General features: G+C 37.6%; 2 protein-coding genes and 1 pseudogene across 2 annotated transcripts in view; 1 reads left to right on the plus strand and 2 right to left on the minus strand.

Annotated features, from left to right (window-relative positions):
- The window catches only part of LOC134750032 (putative metabolite transport protein HI_1104), a 397,448-nt gene that overhangs the window by 213,566 nt on the left and 157,203 nt on the right, over positions 1 to 26,679 (minus strand). The window lies entirely within an intron of this gene.
- The window catches only part of LOC134750047 (serine/threonine-protein phosphatase alpha-2 isoform), a 69,694-nt gene that overhangs the window by 1,106 nt on the left and 41,909 nt on the right, over positions 1 to 26,679 (plus strand). Inside the window, exons 3-4 of the mRNA XM_063685131.1 lie at positions 515 to 731; positions 16,525 to 16,613. Of these exons, the coding sequence (XP_063541201.1) occupies positions 515 to 731; positions 16,525 to 16,613 (306 nt within the window). The remainder of the gene's footprint in view (positions 1 to 514; positions 732 to 16,524; positions 16,614 to 26,679) is intronic.
- LOC134750043 (uncharacterized) lies at positions 9,717 to 12,990 on the minus strand (annotated as a pseudogene).

The raw sequence follows: 26,679 nt of genomic DNA on the forward strand, positions 1-26,679 counted from the left end.
TATACAAGTGTAAACAATAACATACAACACAAGGTGCATTTTATTGATTTTGATTATTCCAATCAAAGCCCTAGATTTATCCATACGAAATTGTTTAAGGTTTGGTCTGAATTTATTTAAGTACATTTTCTATTCAGTAGTATTCACCTTTTAGTATTTATTTTAAATATAATTCTCTTTTATACATGTTTTTTAATATCAAGCAGATATGTTTGCAAGCGATACTACAAATTTTTAAATTAAAGGACCTTCCGATTGTGACGGTTTACGGTTCAATTTGTACTGGTTAATGGTTAATTGCAATTAACGTTTGACCAACACTGCTTGCGATCTTTGAACTTGCCGTAAGCCGTGATGTTTCCCTTTATTTTTATAATTTAAGCATCATTACCAAAGAACCTACTATTTTAATGAACCAATTCCATTCAAATTACGTCTAAACTATGACAACACTAAATTTGTCACATATTCGCCTATACCTGTAACTTGAGACTTACCCGACACTCTCCAACAGGTGACATCCACGGACAATACTATGACTTGCTCCGGCTCTTTGAGTATGGAGGCTTCCCACCCGAGTCCAACTACCTGTTTCTCGGAGACTATGTGGACCGTGGGAAGCAGTCGCTGGAGACCATCTGCTTGTTGCTAGCGTACAAGATCAAATATCCGGAGAACTTCTTCTTATTACGGGGGAACCATGAGTGTGCTAGCATTAATAGGATTTATGGGTGAGTGCTTAATTTTTTCTATAATAGACTTGATGACAAATTTTTATTAATGGTATCAATCGATCAGGTTTGTTTTTGGGATCAAATGTCTATATGCGATCCATTGCATTAAAGCAATACAAAAGTCAGAAATGATAGTCAAAGTCTGGCAGTTGTACACAGTGGTCGGAAACCGGTATTTGCTCCATACAAAAATACCGGTATTATTACGTTCTTTTTCGTTCTTTTGTTTATAATTTCATTTTTAATGGAACGTTTTAATAATGCTAAATTGTTTCCTAAATACATGATTCAGTCCTACGTAATGAGCATTAAAAAATTCAAAATATTGGGCTATTTCGGGGTTTTTAAAAAATACCGGTTCCGAGCCCTGGTTGTACAACTTCACTCGCGAAACACTCCTAACAAAACGATAAGAATGTGACGTCAAGGTCACTGAGAGCCCATCTTGAATGTATGGATAATAAGTAAAATTGCGATTTTGTCCGTGAAATATTGCGTTGCGTATATTTTTTTGGATAAAATGCAAGAATCGACTGGTATTTGCAAGTTAAAAAAAACTTTAAATTTTGAAACTTCTTATCTATTTTACTAGATTTTGATTTACAATTTGATACCTAAAACCTTTTACATATGAACAACATTATTGAATGTAAATGTGAAGGAGCTGCTACAGTTTTATAACATATTATTAGTGTTCTCTTAGTTATTAGAGTGAGGCATCCTTATTTGCTGCCTATTATAATGATGCACCTATAAACAGTATGTTTTCGGCAACAGAAATACATCTGTGAAAATTTCAACTGTCTATCATGGTTCATGAGATACAGCCTGGTGACAGACAGACAGACGGACAGACAGATAGACGGACAGTGGAGTCTTACTAATAGGGTCCCGTTTTTACCCTTTGGGTACGGAACCCTAAAACTGAAATGTTAAGAAGCAACCAAATGTCTGTCACACCTAATTACTCTCATGACACTGATATATGACATTATCTGTCATCTATATCATGTTAATAGCTGGAGAAAATCTCCCAGACTCTACTGAAAGAGTTTATTAATTAGCCATAAATTAAATAGTGTGTGAAGAACAGAGTGAAAGCAAATTCTTATGCTACATAGAGTCATGTGTGGCAATGTCTTAATTAATTGTAGATTTCTATGAAAATATGACGTTCATAATGACACTCCCTCATTTTGTACTATTCAATTCAGTGCACGTTTTACTTGCAGACATGTTCGCAGCATTAATTCGCTCACTAGCTTTTCGCGGGCAAATTTTTGTACTTTTTATTTATAATTTTAAGTAATTAAATGGTAATTTAAAAACGGAAATGCATTTGTAACATGATATAACGGTAACAAACATCCGAATAAAACATATTTCGTTCAAATATAAACTTCATGCATGAGGCTAATTCGTGCGCGAGTCAGACTCACACTTGGCCGGTTTTTTGCTACATAATAGTACATAATGTCATTGTCAAAACAGTAAAATACATCACTATTACATTTAACAGTCATGGGAGCTGAACACAAAACCGTAGTTATCCTTTAGACACGCATCACTGCCTTAATGGAAGTAATGTAACCCATCCTTAACGCATGCTTGGCCTTGGATAGCAGTTTACTAATATATTTTTTTCTTAGCTTAAAAATCATATATTTTTATTTAACAACTAGCGACCCGCCCCGGCAACGCACGGGTAGTTTAACTAATTTACACAAAACCTTTACAAATTATACATATGTGACATTTTCAACCAAAAGGTACTATATTGTCGCTTGTCAACAAGGTTGATTTTCAATTGAAGCTATATGGAAATAGAGCCTTATTGACAACCGACAATAAGTACCCTTTTGATTGAGAATGGCACATATAAACCTTCCTCTTGAATCACTATCTATTAAAAAAAGGCGCATCAAAATCCGTTGCGTAGTTTTAAAGATCTAAGGATACATAGGGACAGACATACCTACAGACAGCGGAAAGCGACTTTGTTTTATACTATGTAGTGATACAAAACTACTTTTGATGTACTATTTCTTAAAACATACAAAAGATAGTCCAGACCAGCGTTTAAAGATAGTGTGCAGTAACAGCTCAAGAAAGATCAATAGGTATATAGAACAAAAACGGCAAAAAAATCACGTTTGTTGTATGGGAGCCCCACTTAAATATTTATTTTATTCTGTATTTAGTATTTCTTGTTATAGCGGCAACAGAAATACCTCATCTGTGAAAATTTCAACTGTCTAGCTATCACGATTCATGAGACACAGCCTGGTGACAGACAGACGGACAGTAGTCTTAGTAATGGGCTCCCGTTTTTACCCTTTGGGTACCGAACCCTAATAACTTTAAAGTTTAAAGAATAATGATTTGATCTAAACATTTTTTAATCAGTGCGAGGCCGGTCCTTTTTCAATGTTGGGTACAGTCACCTTAAAACTTCCCAAATTATCACCAATTACCGAAATCAAGGTAATTATCTGATAAAACGCACATTGTACTAAGATGACGCAACCCATACATAGCGAACATGAAACAGTTGAAACTCTCGACCTCGCTCGTGATTCAGAGATGTGACTCACGCACTTGCGTTTCCTAGTCTGCACTTTATGGGCAGACCTATTGTTTTGATTACTATCAAAACACTCACTCAGTCAACTGTACTCACTGCACTCAGTCAAACTGTACTCAGTCAACGAATTTACTTTCAGTACCATTTCGTACCATGTCACAGTGACAATATGAAAGTCGCAAGGGACCTCATACTATCCTCATACATCACTGTGAAAAGGTACGAAATGGTACTGAAATTAAATTACTTGACCGTACTAATAAAATAAACACTTTAATTATCAATCAAATGTCGAAAAAGGTGACATACATACGTAGGTCTGGGCTGAATCAAAACTTTCTTAATGTATGGCCATTTTTTGCCGAAAAAAACATCTCTAATAGTTGAATAATTACAGATGTTATATTTCCTGACTTTTGGATGTTTTCTATGTTTTTTTTACACACTTTTATTTAGCTTCACTGCGTAATATACCTTTGTATATATAGTGCTTTAAATCTTGTAACTAAAATTTGAACCACTTCCCGGTATCTGATTCAGTTGAAATTTGAAGTACTGTCGTAATTCCGGTGACAATGCAATAATATGCTAACATGGAGACGTTTTTAAATGTTCCCTGTTTATATCATACTAGCTTTTGCCCGCGACTTCGTCTGCGTGGAATTAGTAATTTGGGTACCTTAATTCCTAAACAAATTTGCTTTTTAATACATCCTTTTTTCACCCCCAAATTGGTCCACACTATACATTTCCACCCCATTTTTTACACCCTCAAGGGATGATTTCGGGGATCAAATTATTCTATATCATTTCCCACAGCTTAAACTATCCCCATACCAAGTTTCATCTAAATCGGTTCAGCGGTTATTGATTCCCCGTACAAATTTCCACCCCCCTTTTCACCCCCTTGAGGGGCGAGTTCTGGGATAAAAAGTATCCTATGTCCTTCCCCGGGACTCGAAACTATCTGTATACCAAATTTCAACAAAATCGGTTCAGCGGTTTAAGCGTGAAGAGGTAACACACAGACAGACAGACAGACTTTCGCATTTATAATATTAGTATGGATTGTAAAAGTAGTCTTACCATGTTAATAAAATACAAATTCGTAAAAACTACCTTTAGCACGTACGTATGAGATCGATCATCGATATTACCTATGCCTAGAATGACTCAATGTTTAGGTCATTACGATCTTATCAAAGGTATTTTCATGTTCGCTTTATGCCATTTTTATGTTAAAACGCTGGTATTATATACCTTTGGCCATTCAATGTGTTCATGTTACATGTTACAGATAAAAGGTTGATAAGATTCGTCACTGCGCTATCTCGCGTAAATTTTTGGGTTTTATCACTTTGACGTGATTGTTGATATTGATAGATATTTTTTTTTCTATGGCACTAGTTTTTAATATTGCGACGTAACGTATAAAACAAAGGAAACTCGGAAATCGTATTTAGGTACAACAATTAATTATTTTATTAAAACGTTTAAAAAACTAACCCGATTTAATTATTGTAAGCACATTTTTTTACTCTTTTGGTTGCTGTAGGAAATAATTGGTTATAAGAATAAGAATATTTATTTTAAAGAAAAAACCTTAATAACATTAGATATTATCCTGTGGCCCCACACTAGGCTATGCCTGTCACGTGGTAGCCGGATTCGCAATATACAACCAAAGGTTAAGTAAAAAACCGGCCTAGTGCGAGTCGGACTCGCGCACCGAGGGTTCCGTACATTTTAGTATTTGTTGTAATAGCGGCAACAGAAATACATCATCTGTGTAAATTTCAACTGTCTAGCTATCACGGATCATGAGTTACAGCCTGGTGACAGACAGACAGACAGACGGACAGCGGAGTCTTAGTAATAGGGTCCCGTTTTTACCCTTTGGGTACGGAACCCTAAAAACTAGGTGACATTAATTGAAGTAATAATTAAAGAAATTAAGTAATTTAAAGAAAGAAAAATTAAAGAAAAAGTTTCTCTCTCTCTCTCTCTCTCTGTGTGTGTGTGTGTGTGTGTGTGTGTGTGTGTGTGTGTGTGTGTGTGTGTGTGTGTGTGTGTGTGTGTGTGTGTGTGTGTGTGTGTGTGTGTGTGTGTGTGTGTGTGCGTGCGTGCGTGCGTGCGTGCGTGCGTGCGTGCGTGCGTGCGTGCGTGCGTGCGTGCGTGCGTGCGTGCGTGTGTGTGTGTGCGCATGTAAGGCTACAGAGATTGTTAGCATACGTAAGTGATTAGGTGACGACCTTCAGCAGCATTTCAGTTTGACTGTAGTTAAGACCTTTCAACCAGTTCTTAATTACGACTTTTGCTTCAAGAGGAGACTTTTTAGATATGTTGCAGGCCTTTACCACTGTATTGTAGATATACGAATGCAAGGAGTTAGGCAAACGCGTCGCGAATACGGATTTTGTGATGGGAGTAGGAATTTTGAAGATTCGATTACGGATTAGGGTAAGATATTCTCGGAATTTATAGTTTTTCGATGCACGTGAGTTGCAACTCGTAGGATCAATAATTGCCTCACACTAAGAACATCCGCGTCTTTATAAAGGGTGACCGTTGAAAACCACCGAGGCTTCCCAAGCATGACCTTGAGCACAAACCTTTGGGCCCTTTCGAGAGGCAGTAGTGCAGACTGCAGAGCTAGTGGAGCCACCCCACACGCCAATGCAGTAAGACAGGATGTTATTACCTTTATTTTTAAAATCGCTACGATCAAAATGTAATCTCAGACATATGAATGCTTAGTACTGATAATATATAATTTCTTAAATACATACCAATCATTTAGAACTTCATACATAATACCCGAGTAGTTTCGTCATAATATAAATCTTTATTTGGCGATTATTTTACTCAGATCGACCCAGCCCCAAACTAAGCAAAGCTTGTACTATGGGTACTAGGCGATGATAGACATACTTGAATAGATAAATACGTACTTATACATAGGAAACATTCATAACTCAGGAACTATTCGTGATAAACTCACAGATAAAATCGTCAGATGACAACCAACACTCACTAATTACTGCCACAAGTTAATAGCCATAGTGAAACATATTAATACCTAAATAAGGTTTAATATTTTTGACGTGACGAAATGTCCTTATAAATTATTTTACACCATGCATGAAATAAAGCACCAAAAGATTAATAGAGAAACGTAGAAAGCAGTTATTTTTAGACATCACTTCTATTTTAAAACCCGTATAAAACTATGAAGGGTAGGTAATTTGATTGTGACGTCACATGTTAGTGTTTCATATAAATTTCTTAGTAGCAGAATCGTTTTGACAGCTCGAAAAAGAAACTGATTTGACTAGTAGTCAAATACCCTATTAGGCATTGTTTTGACTTTAATTTAGTCGGTTCTAGTTAAATTTATTGAAAGATTGTAAGAACATGTTTGCAGTCAGTTTAAATAATAATTCACATTCACAGTTAGACGTGACATTATTAATTTCAAGTAAGCAGGTTGTTATTGTTGACAAAATAATCGTATTTAAGTTCGTTGCCTTATTGTTGACAAAATAATCCTATTAAAGTTCGTTGCCGGCGCCGGTCTTAACTTGAAATTACTTCTGAACCAATTAAACTCGCATGATTGATAAGGTTGGCATAACACATTAAACTCTCGCGTTTTGTACACATAATTAATGTCATTAACGGGTCTAACGAGATTAAATTTCATTATTTTACCTTTTTTCCGACGTTTCAACTAGGTCGCACTTGCTGTCACGGAAGACTGACGTCCCAGCAAAATGTCAATTGAGATATTGGTAAACATCACACTACCCGACATTAGTTTATATAAATGTTCGGTGTGGACAAATAAATTTATTTACCCGTTTCTTTTTAATGTTTGTTGTCCACGGCACGACACGCGACACTCAACATACGTAGCAGGGCATTATATAATTGTTTTTCTTTTTGGTAGATTCGTAAGATATATCGTATACCAAGAGTCAATACAATTGTCTATCGATTAAAAGCTTATTTTATTAGATTTTTACACGAGAAAAATAAATAATTTTCCTTACTACTCCTGCCCTTTCTTCAGGATTTTTAAGGTCAGATTACAATCTAAAATACTTTACCCAAATCCTGTAGATGGTGTAGATTAACTAAATGAATTGCCCTCACCTACTAACAGCCTAAAGTTCGGTCATTTTATATAATAAACAAAATGTCAACGACCCACAATAATCGCGAGTAATAACAGCAACGTTTATTGTTGACCACCGGTGGACCTTATCGTCATCACAATAAGGTTGAAGAATTGTCAGTGAGTGCACGCAATAACAGTAATGGCCGCCGAGCAGACTGATGTTCGGTAATTTGAGTAAAGCCTTTTATTATACTGGAAGTGTCTAGAAATGAAACGATAGGAGGTCGACGACTTTGATTTCATTAGAATCATTATACAGGGTGGAAAAAAAAATGGGCCCTGGAGGGAAAGTGCCTTAAAACCTTAAGTTAGCTCATTTTACTTAAAGGAAACATTCTTTTATTTTTAAAAAGAAACAAAACTGCATTCAATGATTTTTCATTTTTTTTTTCAATTTTGCTTGTCTAAAAAAAATCTTGAATACTAAATATTCGATTTTATGGATATTTTGTGCGACAGATGAGTGTAAGACCTGTGAGCGTCAGGATCTGTTCCTGATTCTATCTATATTCTAGGTTATTTAGCATTTTATAGATATCCACGAGTTTACATATCGCCGCTATACTTACTCAATCTCGTATCTGCAACACTCATTTAATGACAAAAACACCCGTATTCCGAATGAAAGAAAAGCGACATTTCCAATAAATGATTGTTGCAGATATGAGGTTGAATAAGTATAGCGACGATATGTGTCAAGCCAGTCAAGCGCGATCACCGCTTTTAGATTTTTCCATTATGTGCTTTGCACATCCGATATAATAGATGATCAAACGAACTTCTCAAGCGAAGTTCGATCACTATTATATGAGTCGTTTCATTCGAAGATATTACATTTACCAGGTAGTCCTTTAAACCTACAGGCGACTTTTGCACTATATTAAGAGACAGTCAATTGACTATTGAACTGATTTTTAGTTCATTCATTCATTTCCCTACCCTTCCCGTTCGTTCCACCCTCATAGTTGCTCATTATCTTTAGAGAAAACGCAAAACTTTTAAAATTTGGGGTCATATTAGGGTGGGAGGGTTATTATATCTTCGAATGAAACGACTCATATAATAGTGATCGAACTTCGCTTGAGAAGTTCGTTTGATCATCTATTATATTTCGTTCGTTTCATTCTTCAGATATTACATTTACCAGGTAGATGTTTAGAGTCTTAAAGTTTTGCTTAGGTGGAATGAAACTATAGATATATGTAAACACAAAATCATATATTTATTTTCACCTTTGACGTGACCTCAGTGGTCAGTCAGTCAGATCAGATATTAACATTTATTCATATTAATAAATCAACTAGTTATGATCGATAATCTTATCTAAGGATTGTCACTCGTACTCGACAAGCAAACAGATCTCGCAAAGAGTCCTTCATCCGATAGTGGCCTATTATAGAACCGCGCGAACGACGTAGACGCCGCGGTCCAGCCTGCGGTGCGGCGGATAGTGATAGTGTCGACGCTGGCGCCGGCGTGGCGCGCACTGTGCGGTGTGCGCGGTACACTGTAATGTCAATGCCACTTTTCGACAAAACATTTTTAATCCATCTGCTGATGGTCTGAGAAGTTGCAGGTCTATGTGGAGGTTTGTATGTCAATAACAAATTTCCTATACTATCAACTCTCTTATTTTTTGTTACTAAAATATAATCTCTAAAAGTTGTAGCAGGGCATATAGACACATTGTCTTTAAAATATGGAAGGAAGAGAACGGGTTGTTTTCTTCCGGCAGCTAATGTTTTAATTATGTCAGTAATTCCAATTTTGACACCGTTTGTGGAAATAACAATATTTTCGATTTTTATAAGCACTAATGTTTGAACCCTATGCGCTGTGCATATGGCCATTAATGTCACTAATTTTTTCGACAGTTTTTCCAGGCTTATACTTGTATTGGGATACCAGTGAGAGACACGATTTAAAACGACCCGAGGGTCTCATGTATGGTTATACTTGGGGCCGTTCGATCTTTGTTTGTACGCACCTTTGAGTAGGCGTTTTACGCAATCGTCCGAACCGACATTGTCTCCCAATAACAAAGATAAGGCTGAACGGTGACTATTCAGTGTGCCGTATGCACAATTTTTGTTAAATTGTTCTGTTAAAAAATAAAAATATTGACGATTTTGGGGGATTTAAAATTTCAATAGAATTAACGGTGCAAAATTGCCACCAGAGCTTATATGTAACTTCGTATTGTTGTATTGTATTGTCGGAGAGTGATGCCAACATCAGTGTTATAGCCTCTGGCGGAGAGCCTCTTCGACTGAAGGACTGTTGCAGAGCTTCGCGACCCCCAGGGTAAGCCCCTTGTGTAGGGGATGGCAGTCCCTGTAATGGGAATGCAGCAAGTTTTTATTCGGATTGCAAAACATCATCTTCGAACTAAGAACCGCGGTTGCGATGGCCAATAAGGAAACACTATGATTCTATTTGGTTGATCGTCTAAGATCTTTCTAAGGCATTTTAAGATTAACGAAAAAAGGGGGAAAGTCATGAAAATATTTTTCACCCCCGTTAATCGTAAATGCGTCAACCGCTATCGCATCTGGGTCGGGTTTCCATGAAACGAAATTTTTGCAATTGGCATTGAAACGAGAAGCGAATAAATCTATTGTTGGTTTACCAAAACGTTGTACTATAGATTCAGACGCTCTGTCTGACAGTTCCCATTCGGTATCAAGGTTAACTATTTTGCTAGACTAGATCCGCAATCTTTTCTTTTGTATTTATATAATATGATGCGAAGATTAATATATTTCGCTTGTCGCACCATTGCCAAAATGTACAAGACACATCGTTTAGGTGTGGAAACTGTATGCCCCCATGCGGTTCATATAACTTATGGCGGTCGTGCTATCAACTCGCAACAAAATTCAAAGCTCTTTAATCCAAGGTAAACCGCCAGCAATTCCAAATGATTGATATGAGAATCCCGTTCCGAAGATTTCCACGTGCCGTTAACCTTACTATTTTTTTTTTTTTTTTTTTTTCAAACGGCACTCCAACCTGAGTTGGATGTGTCACTGTAAATTTCGAGTTGAAAACTGGGATATCTCATGTAATTATTTGATGTATAAACATCTAATATGGAACTAGAGGGTTTCATTTTGGCGTCAAAATTATCGTTATTTTCTAATAACTCGAAATATTTTAGCCTTTTTAAGGTTTTTGTATAAACCCAACCGTATTTTACAGCGGAACAGGCTGACACTAAAACTCCGATGAGTTTTGAACACTACCATTCGAGATGGTACATTTAGACAGACCTAGAAATTTACGAACCAATTGTGCGATTTTATTTCGTTTATCCTTATCGTTTAGGTAAGGCCATGGTAAAATTGTGGGTGTGAAAGTTAAACCCTAAAAATTTACAAGTGTGTTCTGGATGTAAGGAACCCTTATCGTAATTTATAACATATCCTAAACATTGCAATAGCTTTAAGGTTTCTTTAACATTATATAAGACATTCTTGAAAGGTATTTCCTATGCACAGAATGTTGTCCAAATAAATGACAGATTTGAGACCTCGAGATCTCAAATTAGATAACACTTTTTTCATTAATGTTTATAGATATAAGCAGATATGGTTTTGTCGAATCTATTGTGGCTAAAAAACCATTTTTAGGAATGAGTTTTGAGGCCGCCTTTTAAATTTAGGATAAAACGCTTTCCTCGGTTAGGTTTTAGGGTAAGAAAAACCTTATAGATATGTATTGGTTTTTGACTTTAGGGCACTCAGATATGGCTCCTAAATCTAACAGTTTTTGTATAGCTAATTTCATATCAGCTATTTCACTTTGTTCAAGCGTGTTTGATAGAACAAATATTTGTTTTACCTCCGAGTTAAATAGCCATATCTGACCCAATCTAAAACCATGTCGTTTTAGCCAACAGTAATAAAAATGATCGGCCGGCATGTACCTGCGTTACGGTGCCTGGGCACGTGTCTTGGCCGGTTGTGGAGCTGGAAACGTCCGCCTGGTGTAATTCGTCTGCCTGCGAGCACCTCTCCGCCCCCCCCTGTTCGAAGCATAACGAGGGGGCGCTGACCAGTTTCCCGAGTACGAAGCTCGACTTGTCGACGGCTGTGCCGGCGCAGGTTTCTTAGGGGACGTTTTCTTGAGTTGGAGACCTTGTTTTTCAATGGTCTTCGCTGCCTTAATGTTTTCGGACAATTTATTACCAAATAGGGTGTCATCACGTTCTGTGTCTTGAATAACTTGCAAGAACGTCTTATCGAGACTAGGTGTGATGAGTTTTATGCGGCTCTGAGTAGATGACGCATGGAGGTCACACAGAATACGGCAGCCGTTGCTGAGGTGTTTCATAGCTTCGATTCCGTTGGTATCGACACATTTAATTAGAATATCCATGGCCCTGTTGACGGCAGCGATCCCGTGGCCGAGTTGTTGCTGCGTTGCAGCCAGATTTTTGTCTCGGTTCCGGACCATATCGGGTACGGCTGCTGAAATCTCCACGTTTAATTTTGGTGCTTGTAACAATCGACAGTTGTCGGGAACCAAATAGCCTTTTTGGATTTTATCTTTGGCTTCATTGGTCATACCTTTTTTTTGAGTAACGGTAACCAAAGTTTGGATAAATTATCGTGGATTTTTTCGGCATACTCGGGGGTATCCTCGGTCGATTCCCCGAGAGCCAGCAGCATATCCGGGTCGAGCTCGGATTGAGCTGACGACATGGGCAAATCTGCCTGATTTTCAGGTACAGGAACCCCGTTATTATGGTCCGGCATCGGCACATCACTATTATGTTCCGGTATTACGGGATCGATGTTTGGTTGTGGTTCCTGTATAATAGGATCATGAGCCGGTATGGAACCATCTACATTTTGTTCCATTACAACCTCTAAAACAAAAGAGAAGTGATTATTACATTTTATGAAAAATATTTTCTCTTGGGGGTAGGTTGAGAAAATATTTGTGTCGCAGAGTAACGCGCATCTACTGAAGACTGCGCGCATTGTTCTGCTTGTTAACATCGTTGGAGACTCGCAGTCAACCCCGATGGTTATATGATCATAGTTAGAGACTCGCAGTCAATCCCTATGTCGGCTCATTTTAATCACTTCTCAACACCAAATAATAAAACAAACAACTTACCTTCATCTTCCGATGAAGACGAATCATAAATTATCCGGTATCGTCTTTTATGATCTTCAAGACGTTTAATTTTTTCACGGTAATATTTTAACTTGTCTTTAGCTGTGCGCTTCGACATTTCTGTAGGTAATAATGTCGTAGCCGAGAAGCTAAAGGGCGCGTGCGCTCGTCGCCGTGCACGAAAAAAGAATGAGCAACTATGAGGGTGGAACGAACGGGAAGGGTAGGGAAATGAATGAATGAACTAAAAATCAGTTCAATAGTCAATTGACTGTCTCTTAATATAGTGCAAAAGTCGCCTGTAGGTTTAAAGGACTACCTGGTAAATGTAATATCTGAAGAATGAAACGAACGAAATATAATCCCTTCTCACTCCTTAACAATTAAACAAAGATGGATAAATTATCACCAGAATGACCCGGAAATTGCAAACTGCATTGCACGTTTTCCTTATCTTAACTTGTACAGTACATTATCATTATCATGCTCATTATCACGCATTTTACATAATAAACTGTGTTTTTATACTCCCATGTTTGCATATGCGAATTCACGATTTCCTGTGAGTTGTAATTGATTTGAGTTGTTTTGTTTACAAATATTTGTGTCGTTTGCTTTAACCGGTTACTCGCATAAAGATACAAGCAAATCTCGTCCTTTTGGCACAGAATAAGTAACAGTATTATCATACAGAACGGCCACGCACCGCCCCGCCCCGATTCTAATTACCTCGCCCCGCGACAGCAGATTGGCGACCTTTTGCCGGCCGCTCAGTACTGTTTTTATAAGCAACACACAATGACGCATGCCGCGTGTACAGACGTGCCGTTTGACACATAGAAACGCAAGTGATTTTTGATGTATAGCGTGTCCGCCCCGTGCTCATGGTAAGCGGCAAAGTCTCTGGGACCTTTGACCAGACTTCGACGTATTTGATGATACTTAACGTTGTTTATAACTTATAAGCATCTTACCATTGTTTAAAGTAATAGATTACGAGTAACTCGGAAGTAGGTATGTGCTTTTCTGTTGCCTTTCCACGGCAAAACTATTTTAACTGATGTCCACAGTGGTACTTGCTTCTGCCCAATTCGTATGATTGGGATGATGATTTTGATTAATAAAAACTATACTACTTATATCTCAGGCCTCATACTACGAGTATCTCCATAGTCCATACCGAATTTCATCTCAATCGTTTCAGTGGTTCAAGCGTCGCAGGTGTAGAAATTATTTAAGAGCTCGGTTCTCCATACAAACGTAGTTACGCTCTCATTTTAAAACGACTAGCTAGATTGCTCTTAAAACTTTGTACTTACAATAAGATAAGGTATATCTAGGTCTGTAATTAGTTTATGTAGCTTCAGATTCTATAATTAAAAAAAATACAGCGAATTTAGGTTTACATACAAAACTTGTTCTGCTTCGTTTGTTTCATGTCATTGTATATGCAAAGTTTCGTTACAATCCAACACGTAGTTTTAAAATAAGAACGAAACTCCGATTGTATGGGTAGGTGAAATTCGGTCGAGCTTGCCGGGGAATTTTTGATTTTATTTATAACGTCAATATACGTTTACAGCCAAAATAACACTGATTTCAAGATGGAAATGTTTCTTGCGGCCTATATTAGTCAGCCTTGATTAGTCAGTCGTATCAATCTTTAACCGCAATAGGTATGAAATTTAGTTCAAGACTGTTTACTTTATAAGAAACGGGTCAAGTGCGAGCTATGTTTACATGTAGATCGACACCTAATTAATAGCAATGTCTACGTAAACATAAGTTACATTAGTAGTACTATATATATAAAACCGGCCAAGTGCGAGTCGAAGTCGCGTACGAAGGGTTCCTTACCATAACGCAAAAAAACTGCAAAAAAATCACGTTTATTGAATGGGAGCCCCACTTAAATATTTATTTTATTCTGTTTTTAGTATTTGTTGTTATAGCGGCAACAGAAATACATCACCTGTGAAAATTTCAACTGTCTAGCTATCACGGTTCATCAAATACAGCCCGGTGACAGACGGACAGACAGCGCAGTCTTAGTAATAGGGTACCGTTTTTACCCTTCGGGTACGGAACCTTGTAAATTTAAGAGTCCTTTCTTGGCGTAAGAAAGCACACAATTGACGCAATGATAGAAAGTCTATTTTTATTTAAATACGAATTATTAACTAATTTAATGTAAATACAATAAGGATGGATTCGTGATTGTTCATAAAATTATTTACAAATAACTATTTACAATTACTAACGGTCAAGAGTAGAACACTTAACGCCACTTGCACCATCCCACTAACTCGGGGCTAAGCGGTTAAACCGTTAATCCAGTGTCAAATACTACTGGTAACTCCAGATTTAACCGGTTAACCCCGGGTTAGTTTAATGGTGCCAATGGCGCTTATGTAGTGATAAATTCTTTTTAGCTAATTCAATTCCATATCAAATCACAAGATTTTAAATATGTTTACTTTACCTACACATTCTATGCCTCTTGCCATTGAAACGTTTAGCTTTCCTTATACTTGTCCTTCAATTTTACACGATAACGTAGGCGTGTTTTTGCGTACTGTGTTTACGCCATCCGTCAGCTTACGGCACGGATCACTAGCTAGATAGAGCATGTGAGACGGCTCGAGGTCACCACAAAATTTCCTCCCTTGTAGCCCGTCTACGCGAAGTTTGCACATGCTTGCAAGTGGCAAAGTATGATTTCGTCGTGATTAACTGGTTGCAGATTGCAGATAACTGCCTCTTTGGCATTGAAATATTTAGCAGAGTCCTTCCATTTTACGCGATAACGTAGGCGTGTTTTTGCGTACTGTGTTTACGCCATCTGTCAGCTTACGGCACGGATCACTAGCTAGATAGAGCATGTGAGACGGCTCGAGGTCACCACAGAACTTCCTCCCTTGTAGCCCGTCTACGCGAAGTTGGCACACACTTGCAAGTGGCAAAGTATCATTTCGTCGTGCTTAACTGGTTGCAGATTGCAGATAACTGCCTCTTTGGCATTGAAATATTTAGCAGAGTCCTTCCATTTTACGCGATAACGTAGGCGTGTTTTTGCATGTCTACTGTGTTTACGCCATCCGTCAGCTTGCAGCACAGACCACTTGCTAGATAAAGCATGTAAGACAGCTTGAGGTCACCACACGACGCTCCCATACTGAACTCCGACTACGCGAAGCTTGTACTTCGCCAGTCGCCATGATCGCGTCATAATTAACTGAGTTAAATATGACATTTTTCTAAACTGCCTCGCTCCTGGCATTAAAAGTGCTTAAACTTGTCCTTCCAATATACACGATAACGTAGGTGCGTTTTGCACGACTACAGTGTTTACGCCATCTGTCAGCTTGCGGCACAGACCAGCGGCAGACAATGGGCCGCGGACTGTGTCCTGTTTATCAAAAGCTTGTAGCTTGTAATACAAGCGGAACTCACTTTTTGACAGATTTTGTTAGAAAGGGACTTCCACTTGTATTACAAGCTACAAGTTTTTGATAAACAGGGCACTGGACGCGGCGCGGCGAGCGGCAAATCAAGGCCGTTCATTGCGCTCGACGAAAATATTGAACATTACTTGCTTGAACGTTAGCTTGGTCAGACTCTATTAACCAGTGCTTATAAGAGCGCGAGTTATCTGTATGCTTCACCTAATAGATAAGTGTTCTGTGACGGCCTGTTATTGATGCGATGTGCACTATCTTTATTATGCCACTGTTTACATTCGTGGTATTTTTACATTCTTCCATTAAGAACCGCCTACCTAGACTAGAGAATCGTGTTGTAGCTAGAATAGAGAGAACAAGAACAGAGATGAATTTTGTTGCAACCGCCCCCTAGTCGATGAAAATTGGCTTCTAATATCATTATTCCCTTGTCCGCAGATTCTACGACGAGTGCAAACGGAGGTATAACATCAAGCTTTGGAAAACGTTTACAGACTGTTTCAACTGCTTACCTGTCGCAGCTATAGGTATGTATATGTAGTATGTAGACATATAATGTTTATAGCAGTGGTTCATATCCTGCGTGTCCAGTTCAATAACTTCAGGATGCTGTTGGGGCTACCACGCTTTTGCAGTGCATCAGGCATGTTTGCGGAAGCACGAATGGACGATTTTCATGCCATAATCAGAAAAAGAATCGCCTCTCAAATGTATCGCCTGCGGGGTAGCACCAACAGCTTGCTGGTAGATATAGCCGAGAGGTGGGATTGTCCGTTTTTTAGCCACTGGGCGTCGGCTCATCGTCCTGTTTACCGGGACCCCAAATAAGTTTGAAAAAACTGTAATACCTAGGTTAAGATGTACTAACTCTAATATTATAAGTCTGTATATAACTAACAATCTATGGACAATTTGGCCTGAAATAATTTATTATTGTAACCTCCCCTAGGACTGCGTCGTATCCTTATATCAGGCTAAACCCTGCATTATGAAGTGTTTACGTAGAGTACAGCCAGAACCAAATAGATAGTGACTCTCTAATCTCTCTATGCTTTATATTGTGATTGAGGTAATATTATGTGGTCTAACTAAAAGGTGCCTATTAATAAGTTTAGCTTGATCGACCAAACTGCCAAAGTTTATGGAAAGTAGGCCGACCTTAATTGTCTGGGTAACTAAATACTATAGGGTAGGTCAAACTAGTCAATACTCAATTTTAACTTGCTGGTATAGATCAGCAAGTTAAAATCGAGAGTTGGGTCTATACCAAAACATGCGTCAAATCAGGGATCGAATACCGGTATATTTTTCATACAAATTAAACGGTATTCAATTTCGGTATCTCTGTTGTTTATGTATATTTTTCCATTTCATTTAGGTGATCTGATAACTCATTGTCCTTACCTAAATACCATTCTACAATATCAAAAAAATATTTCGAATGCTACGTGATATTTTGATTTTAAGTTAAACCGGTAATGATCCCTGCGTCAAATCGGTTCGACGAAGAATTTTAAATAACTGGCCAATGTTAAATAATTTTGTTGTAAGTACTAAAATGTCATTAAAACTTTTAACACTTTCAAGATTCTTACAAATATTTGTTAGTGGATAAATTAAAATTCTTTTTATCGATGTTTAGGACATAGGTTATGTAAAACGAAATTATACAGTAAGAAGTATTGGTCTGAGAGGAAGGAGATGACATCATCACAATTATAATATTTTTATAATCGATGTCACGTTGTTATGTTTAACCTAATCTTATTTACATAAAAGCACCCACGTGTCGTTTAACAGAATAAAAAAGAAGTTGTACTCGTAAAAATGTGTTACGTCGAATTTTAATCACACGCACACTAAAATATCGACAACTTAAATAACAACTCAACAATTGGCAAATATAATTTACAAAGTTTATGGAAATTCAGGAGTTGAGACGAAAGTGGAGGACCCTCGCGTAATTGCCTTTTCATACACGTAGTCTTCATTTTCCTTTTTGGGTATTAACATTACTGAAAATATTTTGACACAATTTGTTGGATATCAATCACAGCTATGCCCCTACGTTTTTTACGCACTTACGATTTTTTTTTTTTCAATTTTTTTATTATTATACGAGTTAGGAGCATTTAAAAAACTTGTATGAAATCTGTTTTTCGCTCCAAATTTTTACCATAATAAAAAAAATCGAAAAAAGTCAGACGTAGCTATGGTTATATACATCTAATTATGTAAAAATATTTTCCGTAATGTCAATATCCAGGGAGGAAAATGGGGACTACGTTTGTATGGAGAAACGGGCGTCCCCTTTCCTCTTAAAAATCACCATCCTAGCCGCCGCCATACAATCGAATTTGCGCTCTCATTTTTAATCGACGTAACAACATTTAGTATAGACAACTAGTACCACCAGACAGCGATGGGCTATTTTATTTTAATTTGTACTACTATTTTTTTTTATTTGGGGTTTTTTATGTTATTTCTACTCAGAATCACACGTTCTTTTGATCCTAATAAGAGAAAATAGTGTCCTAAAATTTTTATATCCATCTCGTTACCATTTTAAATAAACTTTGTATGGTGGTAACGGAGAAGAAACGAAAATTGTATGGCAATTTTGAGCCTTTTTTAGAGCATAATTTTGAAAGTGGATGCTTTTAATAGACCTTTTTTTAGCCATTGTTTTCTTCGTATTTACTGTTATTTTATCTTCCATTACTTTTTATTAGCCCACCAGTAGGTATTATTGTCTTGCTTCACGTTCAAAGTGTTATTGCTGCAAATTATTGGTTCGAAGGTATCCAGTTTCAATTTGTTTAGTCTTTAACTCGTCGAACGCTAAGAACTTAAAGCGTCATAAGTTGTTGTACTTATTGTACCAATAACGCTTACGCAATCAAAGTATGCCATGCTTTGTAAGGTTTAAGTACTAATCGTAGGTAGTAGGTTATATTAACTAACCTTATTTAGTACCAATGGTGGCAATTTTGGATATTTAAAATTGTTCATTCCACGCCATGCACATGCACTTGACACTTTACTTGCTTATAACATGAGTTACATGAGATATCGTTATTATCTTCCTCATTTAGAGCAACAACATGGAATGTAACATTCTGGGTTTTCCCACACATCTTTACTTGTGCGATTGAACTGCATTCGGGCATTCGTTTTTATAAGTCTTCGTAAGGACAAGTGCATTGTTATATTTTATTCTGCATGAGTCAGCCCCTCGGACCTGTTAATACCCGGTGACTCAGACGGCAAAAAAACTTAGGGGAACACATGATTTATATGGTTTTGACGACAACACTATACATATACTATCGAAACATATTATTGATCATTTTTTATAAGCCTTTGTGGTAAGGGCTTCAAATGAGCTCTTTCGTGTATACCAGGAGTTTGTATAAAGAATTTAATTTCCGACCCATTTCGTACCTTGCCACAGTGATAATCAATATGAAAATTGCTAGAGGCCTCATACTAATGTCACTGTGACAAAGTAAAAAATAGGTAGAAAATTGAATTATTTGACTGTTTGTACTGAATATAGGGAAAAATTAAAACGACGGTTCAACTTGTATCGTTATATGGTTCAAATATTTATAGGTCACAAGTGGTTGTTGCGTAAACTTTGAGTCAAAAACAAATTGTCGCACGTTTTTAGGGTTGCCGCTATAACAACAAATACTAAAAAGTGCGGAACCCTCGGTGCGGGAGTCCGACTCGCACTTGGCCGGTTTTTTAGAAACTATTACGTGAACATATTATCTGGATTTCTTGATCCTGACCTGCACGGTTACAACTAAACCCAAACTGGTTTATCGCGTATCCAACAAGACGTAGATTTTCACATCCGCAAGACCTAGATAGTCTAAACATGGCCGGGGAAAGTTGAGGGCCCTTACACTAGTTGCTGTGCTTGAAACATTTTTAAACGCTGGAACACTTTCAACTAAGTTGAATATTTCTACTGACTTGGTATACTTAACACTGATTTAAACTTTCACGATTTTTACTCATTATTATTTACAACGACGGGACTTAATCGCGTAAAATAAGTTTTAAATTTACCTCCGACGTTTCGATAACGGCGTTGTCCCCGTGGTCTCGGAGAAGACTGGCTAAAGTTGACATCAACATCTTCTAGGCGCGCGAGTTTTTCGAACTACCCGCACTTGGTCTTGTTTACTTAGTTAGTATAGTTGGTCTTGTTTACTTAGTTAGTATAGTTGTTTACTTGGTTGGTATACTTAGTTGAAATTTTGTACGTCTTTACGAACTTTTTTAGAACTTTTTGGAATAAATTTGTTTTACTGAGAAACGGAATCACGCGGAATAGATAGGAATAATTTGAGAAAGTACCTAGTTTTAATTTAAACTAACAAAAACCCATATAACACAATAGCATCAACATACATGATTAAAGTTTTTTTTACTCTTTGGTATACATGTGTACAACTACAAACCGACTGATAGAAAAACTCCTCAAAAGAACCTACCCCCCGTACCTACCTTACCTACCTACCTACCTTACCTACTTGGTTTATTTACTCCGGGTTATTTCGGTTTGCGATCTAATTTCATCAATATACCGTGTAGGTAGACTAGGTGGACCGAGGTGCATACCTACTGATTAAATAAATACGAGAATATTATTTGTAAACAAGAACATCTTTACAGCTTACTAAGAAGAGACTATTTGAGATATCTTTTAATGTGAGATGTTTTCTATTATGTATAGGTAGTCATAACTTTAAGTGAGCAAGGCCCAGTGTAAATCTGATCGGGCTGATGGAAAACATTTTTGCCGGCCGTACCTCGTTAGGGCATTGCTCAGTGGCTCGTTTGATTAGCCACCCGACCATCCGAAATGGGCCGGAGTACTAATTTACTATGCTGACCATTTACTCCGTTTAGGTACCGAAATAGTACCTATACATACCTATACATATAATCACGACTATTTCCCGGAGGGGTAGGCAGAGACCACGGATTTCCATTTGCTACGATCCTGACATACCTCTTTCGCTTCCTTCACTTTCATAACATTCTTCATACACGCTCGCCGGTTTAAGGTGCTCTTGACCTGGCCAGGATTTCCTCGATCTGATCAGAGAAAGTCCGCCGAGGTCTACCCCTTCCAACTCTTCTACTTCTCCCTTATACACTCTCTTTGCTAGCCTGCTTTCACTCATTCTCTCCACGTGTCCAAACCATCTGAACATACCTTTCTCAATTTTTGTCACTACATCTTCGTTCAGTCCACACTTTTCCCTTATCACACTGTTCCTAATTCTATCTTGCAATCTCACACCACACACACTTTTCAACGCTCTCATTTCCACTGCATTAACTTGGCTCTGATGCCTCTTCTGCCATACTTAATAGCTTTATGCAAACATTCGTCTAGTTTTTCTATCATGTGCACCACCTATGTGTGGGTGTGCTATCCAATCACTTTATAAAGGCTACTTTGTCATAGACTTATTGAATTTTAGGCAGGGATTGTTACCGGTATAACTTAAAATCAAAATATCACGTAGCCTTCGAAATATTTCTTTGATATTGTAGAATGGTATTTGGGTAAGTACAGTGAGTTATCAGATTACCTAAATGTTATGGAAATATATACTTAAATAACCGAGATACCGAAATTGAATACCGGTTAATTTGTATGAAAAATATACCGGTATTCGATCCCTGATTTTAGGTGATCTGGACGGCGTTACCGTTAGTCATCTTTAGTCAGTCTTTAGGGTTCCGTACCCAAAGGGTAAAAACGGGACCCTATTACTAAGACTTCGCTGTCCGTCTGTCTGTCACCAGACTGTATCTCATGAACCGTGATAGCTAGACAGTTGAAATTTTTACAGATGATGTATTTCTGTTGCCGCTATAACAACAAATACTAAAAAGTACGGAACCCTCACCTTTAGTCAGTCTTTAGGGTTCCGTACCCAAAAGGTAAAAACGGGACCCTATTACTAAGACTTCGCTGTCCGTCTGTATGTCACCAGACTGTATCTCATGAACCGTGATAGCTAGACAGTTTAAATTTTCACAGATGATGTATTTCTGTTGCTGCTATAACAACAAATACTAAAAAGTACGGAACCCTCGGTGCGCGAGTCCGACTCGCACTTGGCCGGTTTTTTTAACATCCAATCATCTTTATTATTAGTATACTAATTGTGTAATTTTAGACCAAATTTTAGTAAAAATTCTCTTCCGTTCTCATTACACAGGAAGTTACCGATAAATTCGTTGAAGAAAGAAAAATCGAAATTACCTTTTAGAGGGTTCGTATAAAATAAAGTAACTTATGAATGATGAAACCTTTCGAACCAATCTCGATGAAGAATTTCATTTCAAATTTAATATCACGACTCCGTCCTAAAACGGTTTCTTTGTTATAATTCTCGCGTTCAGTTTCTAGATATTTTAGGGTTCCGTACCCAAAGGGTAAAAACGGATCCTATTACTAAGTCTTCACTTTCCGTATGTCCGTCTGTCAGTCATCAGGCTGCATCCCATGAACCGTGATAGCTAAACAGTTGAAATTTTCACAGATGATGTATTTCTGTTGCCGCTAATAACAAATACTAAAAACAGAATAAAATAAATATTTAAGTGGGGCTCCCATACAACAAACGTGATTTTTTTTGCCATTTTTTGCGTAATGGTACGGAACCATTCGTGCGCGAGTCCGACTTTATTTATTAAAGTTTTATATAAGACTAGGTTTTGCCCGCGACTTCGTCCGCGTGGAGTTAGTAATTTGGGTAGCTTATTTTTCATCAAATCTGCAATTTATATAACCCCCTTAAAGGATGACTTCTGGGATAAAAACTACCCTTTGTACTTCCCCGGGACTCAAACTATCTCTATACCAAATTTTAACTAAATCGGTTCAGTGGTTTAACCGTGAAGAGGTAGCAGACAGACAGACACACTTTTTCGCATTTATAATATTAGTATGAATATTATAAATATATCGTGTACTTGTAACTCTTGTTTCAAGTTCACGCTTACCGCAATGCGAAGGTCGGGCCAGATGTTACTATATTTAAATTAAAACGTAGACGGTGTACGATACTGTATTTATAACGGATTTATTTGGTTTAAAATCTTATCATCATCATATATTTAAGAGTAAGTCTCTTGTCGGTGGAGCAATTTCCATGTTTCGCGGTCCTCTGCCTTCTCTTTGACAGCCTGATACGACACGACGTTGAGTTTTTCCTTTATTTGATGCATGTACGCTCTCCTTGGTCTTCCCTTCTTCCTCTTTTGCTTCAACTTTCCCTTCTATGTTTTGGATAAATTCGTCGTGTCGTATCAGGTGCCCAAGCATATTTAGAATAAGAATAAGAATAAGAAAACATTTATTGCCACACAACAGAAGAGAAATTACAGGAAACGAATAACATAAAAAATTGGCATGCGCGACAAAAGGAGCGGGCTCAGCATATGCTGCGCCAGCCACTTCACCAGGAATTGACCGCACAGCGCTGATTTCCAGTCCGCCCCCTTACTGAACCACATTGATATGTGCGCGGGATATTATTTTTACAGATATATATATATATATGTGTGTATGCAGGTTAAAATTTAGAATAGTTATATTTCCTCTTCTATTATCAGTTCTTAACAAACTCATCTTCTCTGCTACTATACATAACCTCTTCGTTGGTTATCTTTTCTGTCCAACTAAAATCTAATCTTATGATGTTTATGAAATGCGTGAATACATTCAATAAACAAATTACCATTCAACACCGAACTGACTGTGTTATTCATTTACATGAATTCGAAACATACGATTACGAAATATTTCACATCTCATTATAACTGACATGAAACAGACAATCTGACAAGCAACAAATGCCTAATATAATTTTACTAAGAGAATATATTGGCTTATAAATTGCTAGACATAATGCTGCATTGTCAGCCTTTCATCTTTCGACAAATCTAAAGAATGTTGTCCGTAGAAAACGCCAACCTCTTAAGGCGAGATTCCACCAATTTTTTTTAAATTATTGACTACACAGTTTGGTCGCCATAGTGACCAGCGACTGCATTTTTATGAGAAGATTGGTGACGTGGCCATAATTATACTTTAATTATGGAATCTCGACCACCGCGACATTTCACCAGTGTGCGGCACAAGCATTTTTGTACTGAATATGCTTGTGCCGCACACTGGTGTAATCCCGCCTTTACAAGAGCTATGATCATGAGGAGCCCATACATTATTAGATAGAGAGATGTATGCGATTTCATCCCCAATGATGAAGGCCGGTGAAAGTGTAATCTTTTTTATGCCAAATTACTTAGGGAAAGAAATAGAACAATGGTTCTTAACCAGAACCCGTTATATATAAAACCAGCAACAACGTCAATTTACTCCTAATTAAAAATACTACCATATAAATAAAATGACTCACTTGAAAACACATGACAACTTTCAACTGAACACTGAACTATGATGTAATTAGTTAAATTTCTGCTTTAAACTAAACCAACGTGTCACACGTGTCTGACGCCAGCAAAGTTAAATCTCACTTAAACTCTTACGCAATTAAATTCCCAAAAGACTGTTCATTCCAAGCTTTAATTTAACTAAGCCAGTACATCACGGGAAACGTTCTACACAAATTAAAGTGGGATCCGTCGTCCTCGTCGTCCTTTGGGGGTCGGGCGAGAAGTAAAGAAAAGTACTGCTTATATGCTGGTTAGGGGCATTTGGGTTTTGCTAGTAATGGGTTTTAAGAAGTACTTGGTACTTTTAAAAGCCCAGTTGTTACACATTTATGTGCATATTGCGCATATCTCTGTTCATCACGTATTCTCCAATGTTAAAACATAAATCGTCTGCAATAAACAAGTGCCAATTGAAAAGAAGTTTTATCGGCATTTTGTCTTCCTCTGGCTGAAGCCATCCATATTAGCCATCCAATTTGAGAAACTGATAAATATCTAGAGTAAGAAGCGAAAGTTATTAAGCAAGCAGTGTTTAAAATTTGCGTACGCTCTAGCTCTCTTTGAGAAAGAAATCATCATTTTGACTATGTCACTTTTACATCATTGTCTATTTGTAAGGTGGCAGATGGGTGGCAGAGACGGACACATTGCATTTCTTTCTTATAAGTCTTATAACTGTCCACACAAGAATCTTCATAGTGTCATGACATGTCGGAATAATTTGTCGATACAAGCGTCCATAATTTTCACAGCGACATATTTAACTGACCATTGGTAAACCTTATCTCTTTGCAATAAGGATTAAGTACATATATTCGGTTACCTGAATCAAATATGGACTGATAGAGGCTTCAATGAGCTTGAGTGTTAGTACCGGAAGCGAATACTAGTTTCCTAAGCCGAGCTTAACCTCTCGCCTGTTATTTAATCGCGACGCTTAAAATATTCTTGTTTGTACAGTGAAAGTGAATGAATCCGCATATTCTTACATAACCCGTCCGGAGTTAAGTCACGATTGTGCGCGTGCATTTCAAACCAATCTTACATCTTACTACAAATGTACGTTTTGCACCCAATGTGTTTTCACGTAAGATTTATTTTCGACTAGCACAGGGGTGTTATACTAGTTGTTATACCGTGCGCGTGTGAGACGATTGCTCAGACAATTTAGTGTAAGGTCTTGGTCTCCGGTTGTCGCCGTGCGATGTGTATATAAATGGAAGGCAGATCCAGAGACCAGCGGTGTCAGCATGGTTGCATTTTTATCACCTGTCACTATGCCTGTCACTTTCGCACTTACATACTTGTTAGAACGTGACAGGCGATAAAAATGCTACCGTGCTTAGCCCACAGGGCCTGAGAGGGCCTGCCTCACTATCGCAAAGAATACCTATGCAAGAGCGGTAGAGGATAGAGGGGCCGATAACTATTTTTGATGTTGGCGGTAGGCGGCCGAACGTTTTTTTTATTTTATTTATTTATTATTAAAAAGAGAAGTACATCAATTATTGCTACTTATCTGCCAAACTGCATAGCAGTTAAATGGTTTTATTCGTCATGAATATTTTCATAAAAGTGGATGGTTGAATATTTTTTTCATACTGCTGTCAGCTTATTTATATAAAGACTTCCACTGCTGGACATATAGGCCTCACCCAGGGATCTCCACAACGACCGGTCTTGCGCCGCTTTCATCCATCGGCTTCCCGCGACCTTAACCAGATCGTCAAACCATCATGTTGTGGGTCTTTTCCTGCTGCGTTTTCCGGTTCGCGGACTATTGGTTGACCTGATCTTTTCCACTATAAAGAATTAGCTTAGAGTCAAATTTCTCAAAGATATTGGATTATTATTGTCGTCTCAGAAAACCATACGATGTGATAAGGCAAGCCCATTTCTACTAATGGTACTAACGCGATTTCCGTTTTCCGAAAATCATCTGTTTTTTTTTTATCTTGACAAGATAAAATAAGAGGGGGGATAAGCTTTGATTTTCAGGCATCCCACTTTATTGGTTACCTCTAGTCTTTCTGTACTTATACGATATCGTAGGTTTAGTGATAATGACTCTAATAACGTAGTAATAAGAGTGTTATT

The sequence above is a fragment of the Cydia strobilella genome, chromosome 19, assembly GCF_947568885.1.
Source record: "Cydia strobilella chromosome 19, ilCydStro3.1, whole genome shotgun sequence".
Classification (NCBI taxonomy): Eukaryota; Metazoa; Arthropoda; class Insecta; order Lepidoptera; family Tortricidae; genus Cydia; species Cydia strobilella.